The sequence below is a fragment of the Electrona antarctica genome (assembly GCF_951216825.1).
Source record: "Electrona antarctica genome assembly, chromosome: 9".
Taxonomy (NCBI): Eukaryota; Metazoa; Chordata; class Actinopteri; order Myctophiformes; family Myctophidae; genus Electrona; species Electrona antarctica.
Genome location: NC_136790.1, coordinates 22,753,244 through 22,772,558, shown reverse-complemented (window position 1 = coordinate 22,772,558; position 19,315 = coordinate 22,753,244). Strand labels below are relative to the sequence as shown.

The window sequence follows — 19,315 nt, the reverse complement described above, 5'->3', positions numbered from 1 at the left end:
AACAAAAGGTTAATGTTTGAGTTTTTCCTCGGATTGCCTGATGGTCAATGTTCAATGTATCCCCTGAGCAAGCAGACAGGCTCTATTAGCTCAATAGTAAACATTTCAGCACTTGCCACAACCGGGTTCAAATTCAGGGTAGTTAGGTTTAGTTACATGGTGCTAGAAAAGTCTCAATTATGTACAGACAGTATGACGATGTGGATGTCTGATGATGATGTATTGACCCACATGACGTGGGCAATTACTATAGTCTGGTTGCCACACTAATAATTACAAATACATGTATTTTAACCTTGGCAATTAAAATGATTATGTTTTGCATCACTCAATGTTGGGCTTTCTGGGTTGTGATCCTATACACAGTCACATCCTCAGTGCTATTCATTCATTGTATTTGTAAACTCAGTGTTCTGCAGCCTCTGACTGACTCCCTCTCTCTCTATCTCTCTTTCTCTGCCAGGAACACTTTAATTATTACACCATGGATGCAGCTCTGGGCCATTTAGTCTTTTCCATGAAGTATGATGTCATTGGGGACCAGGAGCACCTGCGCTTGATGCTGAGGTACAGCATCCCGGTCATGATATCCCGTTGCCTCTCCCTTTCTCTTTCCCTGAGCTGTTATACTCATAATTATCGCTTCTTATTCCCTTTGTGCATAGTAAAATCCTCAATGTCAATTTAACTCATGGGAGTGTAAAAATTGGAACAAAAAGGCTAATTTCTTCTCACTAAATAGCATTGAGGGATGTGCTGTTTTCGGACTCTTTATTGTTAAGGATTTGACACACTGAAAGTGTCAGTTCCAACTGATTTTGGAACATCTGTGGGAATTTCCATTTAGGCTAGTGGATAGGGTGTGTTTTGACACCGGTTCGAATACCATGCATTACATGTTTGAGACACAGGCCTCCATCTTGCGCCACCCTTATCCCTTATCCCTAAACGTATTTGCCATTTTTTACTATTTTGAAAATCATTTTAAAATAGTTCAACTAGCCGATCGACACGTTGTGAGCTTGTAGATCAGCTCTTTTAACTATTTTAAAAGGCTTTTTAAAATAGTAAAAAATGGCAAAAGTTTAGGGATAAGGCTTAAGGGGTGGCGCAAGATATAGCCCACTAGGGTGCAATCAAACAGGATACTTTTTTAGTAGTCCTTCAAAATGGACTATATTTTGCATGACATATTTCACAGCCTGCAATATATTAAGTCTGTAGAAATATTGAGCCATACAGAGAAATGATTAGGCATCAAAATATGGTATAATAACAGATGATTGACGGTTGAGCTTTCACTCTTGTATCTTTCAAGGAGGCGAAAGTGTGCTGAATCATACTGAGCATTCTTCATGTAGTCACATTTGTCTCTGTCTGTCAATGTCACTCTCTGGCTTTGTTCCTATCAACTCGATGCACTCCAATGCACCTCAATCCCTCAGTCTCACCATTTTGTCATGGTGTGCTCGAACAAAGGAGCTCCCACATTGTTCCTTCCAAGGACCCCCAAATAACCATAGCCTCTGGCTGCACTTGTTTTTTAATGTCAAAACGAAAAGCGCCTAAAACGCCAACCTACAAGTTCACTACGTGTTGCATCTCAACGTGTTGCACCATGGAGACCTGTGCTCTATAGTAGCCAGCTGGCAACTAGCCATCATGAAGTGCCTGAAAGCACCTGACGCTACTGGACATCTGCCATGTCCAGCCTCATGGTGGTGTTTGTTAATCACTCCTCTTCCAGGGTCCAATCCAATATTAGCCTAGGGAAACAATAGCCTAACTCCTTTGTAGCTATGAACGATAAAACGAGATAAACGTAATAATGCACAGGTTACCATAAACGATAAAACGAGATTTGATAAATGAACCACCATCATCCATGGAAAGAACAGCCAAAATCCTAAATGCTCCCTTCACGTGCACACGATTTTTTTAGTGGCTTTATAGCTCATAATGGGACAAAGCAGTATGATGTTCAGAGCTCAATAAAACATTAATTCGAGCTGCCGCTAAAGAAAACAACAATTCGGTCGCTAACATAGCTCTGTGAGCCTCAGTAGAGCAGGGGCGATTTTTTACTTTTGGTAAGAAAGAGCTCTTCCTCTCTGCTTATTTTGTCCATTTGTTCTGGCACTTTCCACCTACCGCCCCCTATCGCCCTTGGCTACAAAGGAGTTAATTAACTTTTCTCTGAATTTAGAACCACTATACAGGCTTCAGACATAATCACGCCCACCCACACCTTCACCCATGTTCTGTGCTCACAAAACTGTGAAATACTCCACTCCTCCGCATTCTGCTAATGACAGACCAGGGGAGAGGAGAGGAATGGGAGGATAGGCAAGATTGCTGCGCTCCATATAACCTGTGTATTAAATTTAGTACCCTAGAGTGCACTCCAGATTGTAAAAGCTGTTTATTCTCCTTGTTGATGGCGCATTAAAGCGGATGAGCGTGCAGCTATAGGCAACGGCCACCCTATCCACTCGCAGACAGTAGTAGTGTTCACGTGGGTCAACCTCGTGCCCCGGCTTTCATACTAAAGCTCGAGTTATACGTAATTGTGCCGATCTACAAGGTGTCACAGTGTGACGTTTTGTGAGCTTGTATATTGGCTATTTGTGATGTGCAAATAGCCAATAGCAAATAGCCAAATGTGTGGTTACTGGTTACATTTGTACACTCCCAGAGTGTACAATGCTAGAAGCTTGTCTAACGCCACAAGTCTATGTGGCAGTGCGATCTGAGTGAAACACAAAAACATTTGAACGAAGGCAGACAGCGATTTATCTTTGGCCACTGACCGTGTTCTTTCCGTGCTGGGCAGGTTGTGTGGGCGCTCGGTAAACGCGAATCGATCCATCGCATCACAGAAATGGAAACTGCGAACACCCACAAAGCTGGGTCGAAAACGCAGAGGTAAAGTCAGTGACGTATCGCGGCCACAAAGCACCGGCGTAAACAGCACTTCCTCATACGTCACGGTCTATGACTTGGCCAACCGAACCACACACACGCACAAAGTGTGCTCTTCTCAATTGTGTATATATAGATGCAACAAACACAATGCAGTCTAATCTCACCAATTTCTACATTAGCAATTACACACAGGAGGAAAGATCCTCACAAATAGAAGATAGGAAATACAAATCTAAAACAACGGCTGGAGGTAACAGTTAATAGTATTCATGACTTGCTAGCTGTATTATATGTCCATGGATGTGCGACTGTCTGTGTGTCGCTATAGTGAGGTTTCTCTGACCATTCAGTAGTCTGCAAGCATTGCATGTTACTATTTGGAGCCACCAAGGAGTGGGACTAATGGAAAGGCAAAAAAGGGTGGAACCATGGCGCGTGCATATAGCCGAGACTATGCAATGTAAAGATGCTGTGCACAAAATAAACCATATTTCTCCTTGTGGGCCTGAGTTCAAATGTGACTCCCATGTTTTGAACTTATTTATTGAAATAAGAAATGTTTTTTAAAACAAATGCATTACTTTTCAAACAAGGCTGGGCTTGAGTGCCGTGCTGTTGATTCAGCACCGTCCGAGATGCATACCAATAGGGTGGGAATCGCTTATCTATTTCAAAAGGCTGACCAGCCTCTAAGTCAAGGCAATTTCACCCTGGAGCACAGTCAAGCATGTCAGTCATTGTGGATGTAAGCAGCACTGAGGATATTCAATGGCAACATTTATATTTTGTATGCATTGTTGAAAGACAAGGACAAGCCTCTGTCTCGTAAAGATCGGTCAATATTTAATGCTTCCATAGTTCCCCCCCCCCCCCCCCCTCTTTAAGTCCCCAGATAAAAAAGTACTTGTCATCACTTTCTTTCTTGTCATCACTTTCACTTTTCTCTAACACTGTTGTGCTTCTACTTGTTACTTCCTTATTAAATGTTTGTACTGTGAACGCTATAGTGTTAGCTGCCAGTGGCGGAAGGTTCCTATAACGGCAGTGGGTGCCCCCCCCCCCCCCCCCCCCCCCCCCCCCACGTGACAAAATGACCAGGGGGAGGGGAGCTTCAGCCTTCAGTCAGTGGGTGCTTTTTGGCTTATTATTTTGTCAGTGGGTGCTTGTGCCCTCAAGCACTCCCGAAGTTGACGCCGTTGTTAGCTGCTATGCAAGCGGCTTACAGCAGAAATTCGTAGACAACTGTGAGTGTGAGAGTCTGCAAAGGCAACGTTTGAGAAAGATACTTTAGTGGGTAATAAACATTAGGAGCATTCCTTGCTCTCAATGTAATTTGCTCCCTGCAATTTGCATTGATAGACAGATAACATTTAAATAGGCTAATATCAAAGCCTTGGGGTGGGGTGACTTGAAACTAATAGAACAAACTAAACTGCGTTTTGTCTTTCCAAAATGTTTTGTCTTTCAGGACAAAGTTAAAAACCTACCATGATGTGATTCCCATATCCTGCCTTACCGAGTTCCCCAATGTTGTTCAAATGGCCAAGGTAGGCCATTCCAATCACGTCATAGTAGTAAAAAGAAGAAGAAGAAGAAAGTAAAAGATTTGGGAACAGAAACTGAGCATACCTGTTTGTTCTTTTACAGCTTGTCTGTGAGGAAATAAACGTGGACAGATTATACCCCATCCTCTACCCAAAGGTAGCCATTCATTCTCACCTGACACCAGTTGTAACCATTATCCTGCTACTCATTAATAGACGTTTAACACCTTTATATTTAGTAAAACTGAATTAAATTAAAAAAGTCCTCCAGCGTTTTTTATTTTTATGCTATGGCGTGGATGGCTGTTCTAATCTGTTCTACACCATATGCTCATAACGTGCCTAATAATAGCCTATTGTTACACCAAGCCAAGTTTACTGTACATGCAAATATGCATGACAGTGAATGAACCCACTTGTGATTCTGATTCCAGGCCTCAAGGCTCATTGTCAGCTTTGACGAGCATGTGATCAACAACAACTTCAAGTTCGGGGTTGTTTATCAAAAGTTTGGTCAGGTGAGTGAAGTGACACGTGAAATTGACTGCATTTTCTCCCCTTTTGATCTCCAATGTCATTGCAAAGCTATTCTTTTCTTCTCGCAGACATCAGAGGAGGAGCTGTTTGGAAACATGGAAGAAAGTCCTGCCTTTGTAGAGTTCTTAGAATTTCTGGGTCAGAAGATAGAACTCCATGACTTTAAAGGGTTTGTATATGTTTGTGCATGCGTGCTTGTGTGTGTGATGAGTGACAAACATAAACATTCCATGTTTGGGACTATCCTGCAATGTGTAGGACAGGTCCCTATAGTACTTTCCACCTCATAGCTTGAATTGTTTATATTACAAATTTATAAAAATGCTTTTCTGAAAAGCTAATGCTTTGCTCAAAATCTAAACTGACACGGATACTTTCCCGGATTGAATGGGTTAAGCTTACTTTAAACTAAAGGAATCCCTGCAGTAGTGCAGTGGACTTATCTTTAGGTTAGACGTGTATTAGAGTACAGTTCTGAGTCACTTGATTTGGATTGTCATGATATTTCTAGTGTTTCAGACATTGTGATGGAGTAGGCAGATGAAGCGCCCTTGGCAATCCTTCATTGATAGATAAGAATGATAATGGACCAGGCACTCCAAGCACTGGCACTTATGTTCCACTCCCAGTACTCTTGTATTCACGTCTCTTGATTGTGTTTCATCTTACCCAGCTCTGTTTCACTTGTCGTTTCTCCTCCTCCAGGTTCCGAGGTGGCTTGGACGTTGCCCACGGCCAGACAGGCACAGAGTCTGTCTACACAAACTTCCACAATAAGGAGATAATGTTCCATGTTTCCACCAAGCTGCCCTACACAGAGGGAGACTCACAGCAGGTAAGATGATTGATTTGAGGTACAATTTGTCCTTTCTATTTAAACAGGGGATCCTTGGCCAAGAAAGCAAACAAGAAGGGATATCTGAAATTAACTTTTAAAATCACAAGGGATTAAGTGCTATTAGTTTAAGATGCAGATAGTATCTACAATTTGGCCACATACACACCTCACTGGCAAGGGAGAACATTGCTATGATAGTGGAAAACATGACCACAATGCATAAGTGAGACAGTGGGCCATGAAAGGGGGACATCTACGTGTATCTATAAATGCAAATTCAAATTTGACACACACGTTCCACACCACCACAGGGAGTGCAGTGCCCGGTGTCGAGTCCGTCAGATCACCGGTTGTCCAGAACCACCACAAAAGCCTCTGCCTGGGTTCTGGACAGGGCCCCTGCCCAGGCTCTGGACATTTTTCAGCAGCACTTTCAAAAGCCTTCAATTACAGCAATTACAATTACAACCCGGTAGCAAGAGACATTTTAGTTTGCCACATTGTGGAGTCATGTGAAAAGGCTAATTAGTAAAGTTCAAACTAATGTGTGTTGAAGCCCTAACCTAACCCTAAATAATTAGGACATGCAGTGGCTAACTTATATTGGCTACATTTTCTATACACGCTTATTGCTTATGCTTGTATCCAAAACACTGACTCATATCCCAGTTACAGCTTTATGAGTCCTGTTTGTATATGCACCTTTAAGTTGCTACACACATAGCACGTTGAGTGAGTTGAGTTTACTGACAGAAACATGTCAATAGTGGATTTGTTTCCAAACCAAGCCTTGACAGAGACAAAGAGGATAACCGGAGGATAGCTGTCCGCACAGGTGCAAAATTAGAGTTCATCTTTAATTAGATATTTTGAGACACCTTTTTGTTTCATGAATGGGCTGGCTGTCAATGGAGCTTTGTTGCAAGTCCAACTAAGTTGCTAGCCTTCTCTGGTTTGTTGCCCCTCTCTCTGAGACTAAGACTAAGGCTTCAGTGTAAAGCTGTAAACTATGATTTAGTTCTCCGATGCTTCACTGCTTTCTTTCTGTTCAATTTGATTTGACCTTTGCTACACTTGAAAGAAGATCTCACTGCTGAGAAAGAGAGACACATGGGGGCATAAACAACACTCATAGGGCATTATTCAAGAGAAGACAGTGTTATGGAAGGAATCAACAACAAATTCAAATAGTTTTTCAGTGATCAAATCTCTCCAACTTCATTGGAAATCATGATTTAGTATGGAATGCAATAATAATAATATGATATATGATATATGATATCATGTGATATTATCTCCGCCATTTGCCCAGCATGTGTTGAGCTCATTATTAAGCAACTGCCCATGGCAGCTATCAGGCCCAGCAGCCTGTCTGCACAGAGACTGTGGGATGAGTGTTCTGTTGCCATCTGGACCCAGCAGGCCACCGTGTGGGTAAACATCAAGACTAACAGATGATGTGTTCAGGGATGGCATCGTGGTAAGACACCACCTCCTCTGGTGCCTTGTGTTCTCATGCTGGCCCGAGAATGGATCTAGATAAGACCCCTCCCTTCCCCCCTGAGCCAGGTTCCATATACGGTCTTAGAATAAGAAAATGGTCCAATGGAGAATAGACTGCCTAGTGCCTACTCTGCCTAAATCTAACAGATACATAGACGCCTCTTTACTTGGTGAAACGGACCTGATTGGCTATGTACAACCCCACCCCCACCCCCAAACACACACGCACGCATGCACACAGACACACAGACACACATACAAACATTTTCATGTCTTGTCATTTTCCATGTTTTTTCACATTCAGTTTCACCAGGGGCCTTAGGCAGGTGGCTGATTCTCTGAGAGCAAACACAATGGTTTATTAAGAGGCAGCGGCTGTAAAGTAATTGGGCAGCAAACCAGAGAGGAATCATCCATAAATCGTCAGCATAAATAAATATAATTAAATCTATTTTGACGCACAGTGACCACATGAACAATGGGTACTGTGCCATTTTATGGGAGCACTTAGTTAATGCTGCCAGCTATTACGTCTGTCATCAACAGGTGCAAAGTGGGCTTATTATGGGGTGTATAATATTGCAGCGACAGGGAGCACATTCAGCATTATACTGCTGCAGAGCAGGTATTAAGCTGTGGAGGTCTTTCAACTGGGGGAGGAGACTGTACGCAGGAACTGTTCTCCATGGATAAGGAAGCACTGCCATTTATCCTCCGACTGTTATCTGTTTGTGAAACGTAGATGTACAGTCGCTGTCCGGTGGCAACCAACGGTTTTGGACATACAACCTAGATCACAATGCTTCGAGATGCGCTGTGAGCTTGTAGATCGGCTATTTTCACCATGTTTGTGCGACATTCTTGTATGATGATGAAGTAGGCAGGGCATTCATTTATGAGCTACAATATAAGTGTTTATAAATACATTACAATTATAATGTGTATATATAAGTGTGTAATATAGAGCGCTGTAGTATTGAAATATCTGATAAAATGCACTTTTAATGTCTCACTGCCATTGACTCTCCACATTTCAGCATTACATTTAAAAAGACTAATGCATGAATTTTGTTCTTGTACGTTTGTTGATTTTTAGACCTTCAGTAAATTAAAAAACTGCCTTGCTGCACCATCTGTAGAATAATATTTTCCTGGCTGCCAGGCTAATGGCACTCATCATGACTCTTGCCCCATGTTCTGTTTCCTGGCTTGATGAGTAGCATAATAGAAAGAATCATTGTGAATCTGCTATGAAACAGGAGGCACTCTGGCTGAGGGAAGTAGGGATGCTGGGGGGGCACCCCCTCCCCCCCAGGCACAGCCCCCCTCGGACAGGAGGGGGAGAATAATCATTTTAATCAAAACTAATTTCTGTTTACTAGGCCTAATAAATATGCTGTATCACAGTATCAGCGCTTTTTCCTGGTTAGTTGCCTGTGTCAGTTTGTTCATATAACTTGCGTGTGGAGAGGGAAAGTAAAAGCCACTTTTCCGCATGAAAATGCACATGCACGGGGCGCGTGCACGTGCATTTTGCAGGGCGCACCCCCTCCTAAACGTTCAGCACCTCCTACTGTAAATATCTTCTGTGGCCCTGAAGCACTCAACCAATTCTGCAAATGTATCATGCCACACATTGTAAAAACAAAAACAGGAAATACTGTAGGCCTATACCTCAGCACAAATTGCTGAGGTATGTAATTGTGCCAGTGGACAGGGTAATTAGTTGGACTGGTAAACAGGGAAAGTGCATGCATCTGCTGTTTGTGTTCAAATAATATTTTAATCATCTTTCATTTTCCCATAGGGACACTTTTTAAAATGATGGAATGCATCATACAAATCAATCAACTTCAAAATGTTAAGATCATTTTCCAGCAGTTTAAGCACATGAGAGAAATAGTGTTTCATTTTTTTTTAATCAGATCCCATGTATGGAAGATGCCAGCTGTAATCTGTAATTCCAGTTTTGTGGGTTGACACTAGTGACATGACATTTGTCCATCATGCTTTCATGAAAATGATTGAAAAGCTTGTGTGTGTGTGTGTGTGTGTGTGTGTGTGTGTGTGTGTGTGTGTGTGTGTGTGTGTGTGTGTGTGTGTGTGTGTGTGTGTGTGTGTGTGTGTGTGTGTGTGTGTGTGTGTGTGTGTGTGTGTGTGTGTGTGTGTGGGCATTGCCAATTAATTTCTCTGGGATGAATGCAATTGCTCCCTCCTGAGATGTGGTTTGTTTTATTGTGCCATCCAGCTGCAGAGGAAGCGACACATAGGCAATGACATCGTGGCCCTGGTGTTTCAGGAGGAGAACACGCCCTTCGTGCCAGACATGATCGCCTCCAACTTCCTACATGGCTACGTGGTGGTGCAGGTGGAGAATGCGTGTTCGGACAATGTCACCTATAAGGTAATCGCTTTGCCTTAAGCCATTTAAACCGGGAATGCATCTGTGTGTCGTTATAGATTTCATACGTTAGCTTAAAGGTTAATTTATATATATATATATATATATATTTTAGGTTTTATGACTTCCATTACACCCAAGAATCTTGAACATTCAGTGGGTTTTCTGTGGTCTGGAGTTTTCTCTGGGGTTTGGAAGCCTTTTGAGCTGCAATGGAAACAGGCAAAACTCTTGAAGGAGAGTTGAGACATCTCCGTTCAGTTCATGGGGCCAGTCCAATGGTGGCTCCGTGCGGCTATGGGGAGCCGAATAGTTACAAAGCCCTGCACGGAATGCACTGGACTCTACGGGAGTCGAGTAGACAAGGCATGAACAAAGGCCTAATGACTGTGACCTTTGTAAAAGTAATCGATACAGACAAATGAAGGTTATTTTCGGATACCTTGTTTTCTGATTTGCAAACGATATAATTATATTGATGTCTCAAAAGAGCACAATAACACTTTGTGCAATGCTGTAGCACATCAGGAGCAATTTGTTGTTCAGAGTCTTGCTCAAGGACACTTCGACACTGGCAACCATGCGGTACCATCCGGCCACTCTACCCCTGAGCCACCACTGCCCACTGATGAAATAAACATTAAAGAGACTTTAGTTGTACAATACTTTAAAACAGTTGTCATGTTGCACACATAACCTAAAATTGTTGCTATCTGCACTGCTCTCATTGAAAACAATGTATGTACAAAACTCTGATGCTGGCATTCAAAGCAACCAAAGGTATGGCTCCCCCATATCTTGCAAGCATGATTGAACCCTACAAACCCTCCCGCGCACTCAGATCAGCCAACGCAGGAAAGCTGGAAGTACCCTCACTAAAAACGCCGGGACAACGCTCCACACGTCCCAAACTCTTCTCCCTTCTGGCCCCAAAACTGTGGAATGCACTCCCCGTTGCAATCAGAACTGCAGCATCACTCCCAATCTTCCGCCGTAGTCTGAAGACCCACCTTTTCAGACTCCATCATGGCCCATAGCACTTATCCTACCCCCTTAGATAGCACTTTTTAGACTTAGATAGCATTTGAAACAGACTTATAGCATGTCATGTAGACAGCACAATAATTGCATTGTATGTAGTCATAGCACATCATAGTACATATGTATAGCATAGTATAGTATATATGTATATTTAATATGTATAGTGTCATTATATAGATATGTTCTAGTTACGTTCTTAGCTTACGCATGTTTCTTGATAAATGCATTTTATATATGTGATGTATTCCCATACTTTTGTTCTTGCCTAATGTAAGTCGCTCTGGATTAAGAGCGTCTGCTAAATGCCTAAATTGTAAATTGTAAATTGTATTTAAAACTCCAGCTTGTCACTCTCGAGGGCTGCATGGGTCACGTGACTGCTTGGTTTTCTGACCCCTCAATGGCAGCACTCTTTCTCTGGGGAGGGCCGGCCGGCGGGCGGGTTCATGTCACCATGACTCAGCCATATAAGGAGTTCCCAATTCAGCTACACCCAAATATGTAGTGTGCTCACTGTGCTGTCATGGCATCAGGTGCAAACAAATCAGTCAGATCCATATATGACCACAAAAGTGACCTAGTTTTTGAAATTGGCTCTCATGTGTTCCTTTTTTGCCATCCTTTTATGAAACGACGCCTCGGTTATAGTCTAGCATGGAAGGACATTCAAGGAGCCTTTATACTGCCCTACAAGGTGCAGTAGCCTAAGGCTGAGCTCACACGCTTAATGCAATGCTCTATGCTCGTTGGGTAGTGTCATGGCCGCCCCAATGCATTTCCAATGGGAGTCACATGGTTTGACACAACATTGTGTTGTGTGAGGGGGAGGGGCGCAGTCGAAACACAGCTGAAAGCCATACAACAGACCATGTGACCTCTATTGGAAATGCATTGGGGGCGGCCATGACACTCACAACAAAAATCACTGCATTAACCGTGTGAGCTCAGCCTAAGTATGCTCAAGGTGAAACTGAGATAATTGGCTTTAAGGTTTTTCAACTGGCCAGCCAAATGGGTTATACTATAGGTATACAAGTGATATCTATCTATAAATGTGCCACGTCACTGTAATCAGGACTGTCTGTAATCTGTAATCGTTCGCCCCACAACTTCAATTTTGCCCAGGCTCCGGACAGGGTCCAAATCCAGATCAGCCCTAGATCTCCATATATGGAGCTGGCCTGTTCTGACATCCATATATGGAGCTGGCCTTTTCTGACATCCCAATGATGTTATATACTGTAGTAATAAAGGGAAAAAGAGAGACAGATACAGAAATCTCCATATATGGGCATAAAAGGGACACAGACAGATGGGTGGAACTGGTACTCTGTTACCGACTCGTTGCTCTACAGCCAGGCACCGGTCTATTTACTTTCATTATGCATTATGTAATTATCATGCCCAAAACTTTGAATTGCTGATTTGGCCCTTGACCTCCAAAATCTAGTTACTGCACTCTACCTTGATTTTGAGTTAGGTTTTGTAGTTACTGCGCCTTTTCTCTAAAACAAAATTAAACTCTGATATTTTGTCACAAGATAAAACGGACACAAAGGAGTACATGTTTTGTTATAACTCCATTTCGACCAAAAATGTAGTTACTGCATTGGCTTTGTAGGGCAGTATAAGCTAGCCTGGCTAATAAGCCAGACTCAAATCACACTGTCGTGTGGTATTTGAGTCTGGAGATGCTGTGTATGGATCTTGTTTCCCGGGGGGCGGGTTCAAACAGTTTCTCTTTGACGCAATTGGTCAGAGCTACTGTCAGTCAAAGGTCTCAAGCATTGAACGTCACTGTACCAAAGCCCGCCCATATTGCATACCGTGTCCCGATTGGCCACACCAGTTCTCTGGTGTAGGAAATGGGCGTACAATTGAGCATCTCCAGACCGTAATCCGCCGGCAGGCAATTTTTTTTTGCCAACGGCTGATTCGGTCTGGCTTATTAGCCAGGCAAGTATAAGCTACTGTCGTTTGACCTCTTCCTTGCCCTTCAGGTGTCGGTGACAGCGAGAGATGATGTGCCTTTCTTCGGGCCCGCTCTGCCAGACCCCGCCATCTTTAAAAAGGTCAGATTGTTTTACAAAGCAGATGATGTCATAACAAAATGCCGTAAAACTTTATTCACTTGCTCTTGACTTCTTTCACCTCCCGGTTTTGTCGTCCACAGGGCCCTGAATTCCACGAGTTCCTCTTCACTAAGCTTATCAATGCGGAGTATGCTTGCTATAAGGCTGAGAAGTTTGCCAAGCTGGAGGTGAGAAGAACCCTTTTCCACCAGGCCCCTTTTACACCAAAAGAACTTTGGTTCTAGAACTGGTTCCGTCCTAGATTCTTGGAACCGTGGTGCTTTCACGGACTGGCGGACATGTTTTGTTTCACTACTCTTCTGCTATGTTCAGCCAGGGAGCAGAACTGTTACACACACACTTATATAGTACGAACAAATGGGCTCAATGCACACACGCCATTTTGGAAAGAACTTGGGCCACTTCACAGGTGCTACCGATGATACTAATGAGGGCTCTGTTCCATTGTGGTCAAATGCAGTCAGGGTGGTGATATTGTGCATGTTGGCTCACTGGAAGCACACTGCTACACAAGTGGGTCTCAAAGTGTCCTTAAGTTCCAAATGTCTCTGTATGGGCATGTAACTCTGAGAGTGTACAAATGGAACCAAATTGACCCGTAAGGGACCCGAATTTAAATGGTTTGAAAACCACTGTACACTAAATGGAAGCCTTGATTAGTATAATTAGTAACACCTGAAGGAAGTAGTGAAGCATCCCAGAAGTTATTCTGTGTGCATACTGCATAGAGCCCATTCTTTTCTTTTTTTTTCAAGATATATTTGGGGCTTTTTGCCTTTATTGATAGATTAACAGTAGTTTGACAGGAAACGGGGAGAGAGATGGGGGGGGGGGGGGGGGGGGGGGAAGACACGCAAAGTTCGACAGGATTGTGACTCGAACCTGCGACATGCTGTCAGGCTGCCAGCCTAGGTGCCTGGACCGCCTGGCCGGCCCAGGCCATAGAGCCCATTCTTAGCACTGCGTGTGTGTTGTGGTTGGCCAGGAGCGTACGCGGTCGGCCCTGCTGGAGACGCTGTACGAGGAGCTGCATATCCACAGCCAGTCCATGATGGGCCTGGGAGGAGACGAGGACAAACTGGAGAACGGAGGAGGAGGGGGAGGGGGATTCTTCGAGTCCTTTAAGGTAACATGCATGCAGCCCCCATCCCGCATTTGATGTGGGACGCACTAAATGGCGCTAATTGGCGGCTAACTATATTCTGCAAGTCTGCATGTTTGAGAGCGAGAGAATGCTGACTGAGAAAATGGTCTTTGATCTTTGTTTGTTGTTTTTTTTTCTTCTTGGTTTGGGATTCTGGGTAATCACACATGAGAAATGAGTTCACGTCTGCAGTTTTGTGGGGGAAAAAGGAACATTTTATTGCCGGCAGCGCAAAAGACAAACAGCATGGTCCCAGTAGACAAGATATGATGTATTGAAGGCAAAATGTCAACTGTAAGAAAGTGTGGAGTGAAGACTGAAGAGCCTGTCTTTTGAGCAGCACTCGGAATAAATGAGAGCTAGCTCTTGAGTTAGATTCAGCCTGCAGGTTAAATGATGAACATTTATGGGACAATAGAGGGTGTCACCCATGTTGTGCTCAAGTGACAGCCAGTGTGTGTTAGTCCTGTACCTGCCTGTAGACCTTCTCGCAATTTGGTGTTGGAGGAATTTCTCACTTGAACTGAGTCAATGGGTCCCTAGACATGAAAAATCAACGAGGTGCTCGTCCGCCATAGTGCCACGAATAGCGCAATGGCTACATCAAATATGGCCGCCATCGGCTATGATGAAAATACAACTTTTTTGTTTCTGGGTGTATTTGCACATGTAATACCTCCATCCTGACTAATTCAGGTGTGTGGAATTTGTTTCTGATACCATTTTGGGTGTTATTGACCTTGAAAGGTCATGGTCAAGGTCATTTTGCCATGAAAAACCGGTGCAATTAGTCTAATGCAACTAATTGGGACATTTTCAATTTTCTGATATTATTTTGACCATTAAGGATCATCTTGTCATTGAGATATCAATACAAATATTTTTATTCAATAACTCTATTCCGATTTTTGTCATTACTGTCACTTTTATTGTATTTTTTCCACAATTATTTGTTTTATGTATAACAAGAAAATTATAACAATTTATAAATGTCCCCCATAAAATCAAAACAAAATCAAACCAGAAAAAGTGCCCCTCGGGGCACAGGTCTCCACCAGGGCAGGTCAGGTTGTGGCCTCCTGGTGGCGCTATAATAGGCCAATGTGAAAAGGGTGCCATTTCTTCATACGCCTTTGATGGCAATTGGATGATTTGAGGCATTTTGTTCCAAAAATGTGTTTAGCAAAAATCAACCTGTTGGTGGCGCTATAACAGGCCAATGTGAAAAGGGTGGGATATATTCCTCAGCCTAGTAAGAAAATGTGTGAAAGATTTCACGTAAATTGCATGCTGCGTTCATGATTTGAGGCTTTTGTTCAAAACGGGGCAATCTTGCAAACTGTGAAAGCCAATTAGGATGGAATATGAAATATCGGACAGATCCGACTTGAGCACATGACCATAGAGATACTGTGTAACGATTTGTGAGATTTTTGGACAGAATCTGGAGGAGTAATATAAAAAAATGTGTTTTACAAAAGTCGGCCTCCTGGTGGCACTATAAAAGGCAGATGCGGAAAATGCAGGTCAAAGGTTTGTCCTTGGCCTCTAGGGAGTGTGCATGCAACGTTTCACGCAGATCAGTGCAGTTTTAGGTAAAAAATGTGAAAAGCTGCCTCATGGTGGTGCTATAACAGGCCGTTCTGGAAAATGTGGGGCAGAGGTTCATCGTTGGCATCCAGGGAGTGTGTGTGTGTGCAAAGTTTGGCATCGACCGGGTTAACGGTGCCGGAGATTAGCTGGTAACAGACGGACGGAAGGACGGACACACACACACACGGACACACACACACACACGGACGGAGTGCAAAACATACTCTCTCCCCATGCCTTCGGCCTGGTGGAGACGATAACAATTTCACACAAAGTGCACCATTGTGTGCATGCAAGTTAGTGTGATGGGTTTTTACTTTTTACATGAGGGATTTTCCATGGCAAAATATTATGCATGGAACTCCATCAGCACAGCAGCCACAATGCCGAGTGTCACTTCCCTGCACACTTGGGTTCCTTTGCTGTCTCAAGCAGGTGGCAAGCCCAAGCTAAACTTCAATCATCACATTGATGCATTGGCGAAGAAGCTAAAATTCACTTTGAGCTTCTTCTATAGAATGAAGTCCTGTTTTTCTTCTGCCTCACGAAAAAGGCTGGTCACTGGCCTTTTCATGTCGCAACTTGATTACGGCGATGTTGTTTACCGTTTCGCCTGGTCCTCTGCTTTTGTCAGACTTGATCCCCTTTTTCATGCTGCTTTGAGATTCATTACCAGTGTAATATAGCTGGGTAACAGCTGTCAGGACGTAATATTTCAAATATCAATATTCATAATTTATGAATATTAATTATTAAAATATTACAATATAATAATTATATTGCTCACGTCACTGTAATGTAACATGAATTCTTGGACAGACTTGCAATAAATATTCCAACGGTACTTGTACTGTAAATATTGAGATATAATACACAACGACTTCTTAATGAAAATCATATAAATTTATTATAACAAAATAAATCAAATGTGTACAAACAATCCCAAAAATGGACACAGGTTTAAATGAAACCTTTTGATCAAAGTAAGGTCAGGTAAAGGTAAATAGTGATAGCTCATGAAACGAATAAAGGGAAAAGAAACATGAAATAATAAAAGAGAGGTTTCGAAAATAGCAGATCTACCTTCCAAAATAACATCTACCCTAGCCTGCTACACTCAGTTGCCATCTATCATGTGACATATGCTCGCCTGTGTGTAGAGGTCAGCAGTGGATGGCAGCCATTGTCTGTAGCGGTGACCATGTGGTAGCTGGGCCGTGGTGCTGTCGAGCTAGCCAGAGGCTAGGGGCGGTGGATGGCAGGCCCAGAAGGATGTCACTGGGCAGTGGTTTAGTAGTCGTCAGAGGCAGCTGTGTGCAGGCATCGGTTTCCCTCGTCGGAATCAGCTTGGTGGCGCTTGGCTTAAGCTGACCCTCTTGAAGATTCGAGCGGCAGAGGAGACTTGGGATGTCTTATCCTCGCTGTGGCGCTGAGAGTCTCGTAGAGAGAGAACCTGTCGTCTGGTCAGTTTTGGGTTGCCTCACGGTCTCTGGGAACCGGCCGCTGTGGCGCTGAGGTCTTACCCAGAAACTTGGAACTTCTGTGGTGGGGACAGAGTCAACCCAGGGCCTGGTCAGAGGACAGCTGTGTGTGTGTGGGCGGGGACGTGCGTCAAACCCTCCCTTGTCCTCCGTCGTCCCAGTAGAAGTTAAGAGAGAGATGGCTGCTTGGCCATCTCATATATATTGAAGAGGCGGAGACTGGCTCCTTGTCATGCAAGGAGCTGCAGGGTCCGGACGTGTGGGTTAAGGGCTGTCCCCTTAACCCATGAACCATAAAGCACATGAAATACTAACTCGTCACTAGTGGTTCTGGGGAGCTCCTATTAATACATCTGACTAAATATTTGCACTCAGCATGAATTTCCACATGTGGAGATATCAAACAGTACAGCCGTATGTAAATTAGAAGTCAGGCAAGCCAGAATATAATTATATATATAATATATAATACACTCATCACATTAATTCAACACAATATATATATATATGGTTGAACCCCAATAGATAGTATACAAATATATATATATATTCGTGGTTCAAAGGCATAATACGTGAACAGTTTTATTCAAACTTTATTGTCTCATTGTGTAGTCTTAGAGAGGTTGCTCTCAGCATCCTGCATGCTTATGTAGCCTGCATTCCAATGGGCAATAAAGCTCACATTACGTAGGGGTCCTGGTTCAGCCCCCCCCCCCCCCTTCTCTTGTAAGTGGAGTCAGTCAAGCAGTGTCAGGGAGAACATGGGGGGGGGTTATGTACCGTGCCTCCAATGTGTTCATTTGGTTATGAACAAAAATCCATCTGTGTTCATATCCGTCCAGGTCCCACGCTACATGTCCCCCCTTTGTCCTCAGTATCATGACGAAACGACACGTTGAGTCCTTGATCTTTGAGGGCAAAAGTAAAAAGTGAGAGGATGAACACAGAGTACACAGAGCATATACATCGCATGATTAAATGGCAACTTCTTATCTGCTAAACTGTTCTGGTGACTGTATAACTCTGGACTTCTTGAAAGAAAGTTCTCTTATAGGCCGTGGCTCTATAGTCAGAGGCTTCAAGTTAAACACAAAACAAGTCTACACAAAATTGAAGGAATAAGGCCAAAAACACAAAAGGAAAAACTCCTAAAAATGCACATAAATTACTGTATGTTTTGTTTACTATGTGGAAAGAAAGCATACTTGTTCTACTCACTGTGACGTGAATAGATTGATTAACTCTAGTACAAACTGATTTGTTGAACAACAATTCAAAACAAAGAAAACACAGGTAACATACAGGTAATCTCAAATAGAGCTGAGACTGTTTAGAAAACTCCTATTATAATGTAGGCTATAATTGGAGGAGTGATGTGTTAGCATTTGTCATGCCTTTTTATCAGAGCACTTCTTTCTAAGATCTGTTTTTGTTTACCATAGTTTAATTTAAGCAGTGAGTTCACTCTAACTGACGTGAAGTAGTCACGTGTAGTTTAGCTACCGGTTAGATTGGGTTTGATTGGGTCTAGCTACGTCAAAGGTTTGCTGTAGGCTTTAGACCTATAATAGTAGGCATCTCTCCTAGTCACCGAAATGATGAAGTGTGTGTGGAGACATCATTTCTATATAGTTGTAATTGACAAAAATGATGGCCTTAGATTCACAAATTGGACATGCACATGTGGGTTACTGTCCCTAGCAAATTGGTATAGTGTTTTAAGCATTACAGCCATTGTTCCTCCTATCACTACAGATCAACAGTTCATGACTCTGTTATCCTGTGAAAAGAGGGACTAATGTCACAGTTGTAAAAGTGCAGAGCCCCTATCATCCCCACCCTGATCAGGGGTGAGGAATCAAAGCTCCTACTTTCATTCACAACTTACTATGCTTAAAACAAATACCACTAAGCTTTGTACCGTGCACGAATCCCTGTGAAGTCGGCCAGCAGTATTAACAGCTGTCATCTGCGATGGACAAAGGTCAACCATGGTTGGCCCTTGTCTGTCAAACATATTCCTTGATATATTACTTATCAGTTTAAATCACCTTTGATAGGGCAAAATCACAACCAATGTGGGTGGAGCTACAGTGTAGTTAATACATGCTGTTACCTCACCTATGGTTAGTAAAACAAATAATGATCAAGGCACACAGATAATGTTCATCATCATGGAGTGACTAAAAAAGTTTATGTTGCCGTATCTTATACA

The 19,315-nt window shown here is 43.0% G+C and overlaps 1 protein-coding gene across 1 annotated transcript in view; it reads left to right on the top strand.

Annotated features, from left to right (window-relative positions):
* Window positions 1–454: 454 nt before the first annotated feature.
* The window catches only part of LOC306929877 (rap1 GTPase-activating protein 1-like), a gene marked incomplete at its 5' end in the record, with an annotated part of 42,779 nt that continues 23,918 nt past the window's right edge, over window positions 455–19,315 (top strand). Inside the window, 10 exons of the mRNA XM_079510608.1 lie at window positions 455–567; window positions 4,394–4,472; window positions 4,573–4,626; window positions 4,904–4,987; window positions 5,075–5,175; window positions 5,712–5,841; window positions 9,596–9,751; window positions 12,790–12,861; window positions 12,963–13,049; window positions 13,868–14,008. Of these exons, the coding sequence (XP_079366734.1) occupies window positions 455–567; window positions 4,394–4,472; window positions 4,573–4,626; window positions 4,904–4,987; window positions 5,075–5,175; window positions 5,712–5,841; window positions 9,596–9,751; window positions 12,790–12,861; window positions 12,963–13,049; window positions 13,868–14,008 (1,017 nt within the window). The remainder of the gene's footprint in view (window positions 568–4,393; window positions 4,473–4,572; window positions 4,627–4,903; window positions 4,988–5,074; window positions 5,176–5,711; window positions 5,842–9,595; window positions 9,752–12,789; window positions 12,862–12,962; window positions 13,050–13,867; window positions 14,009–19,315) is intronic.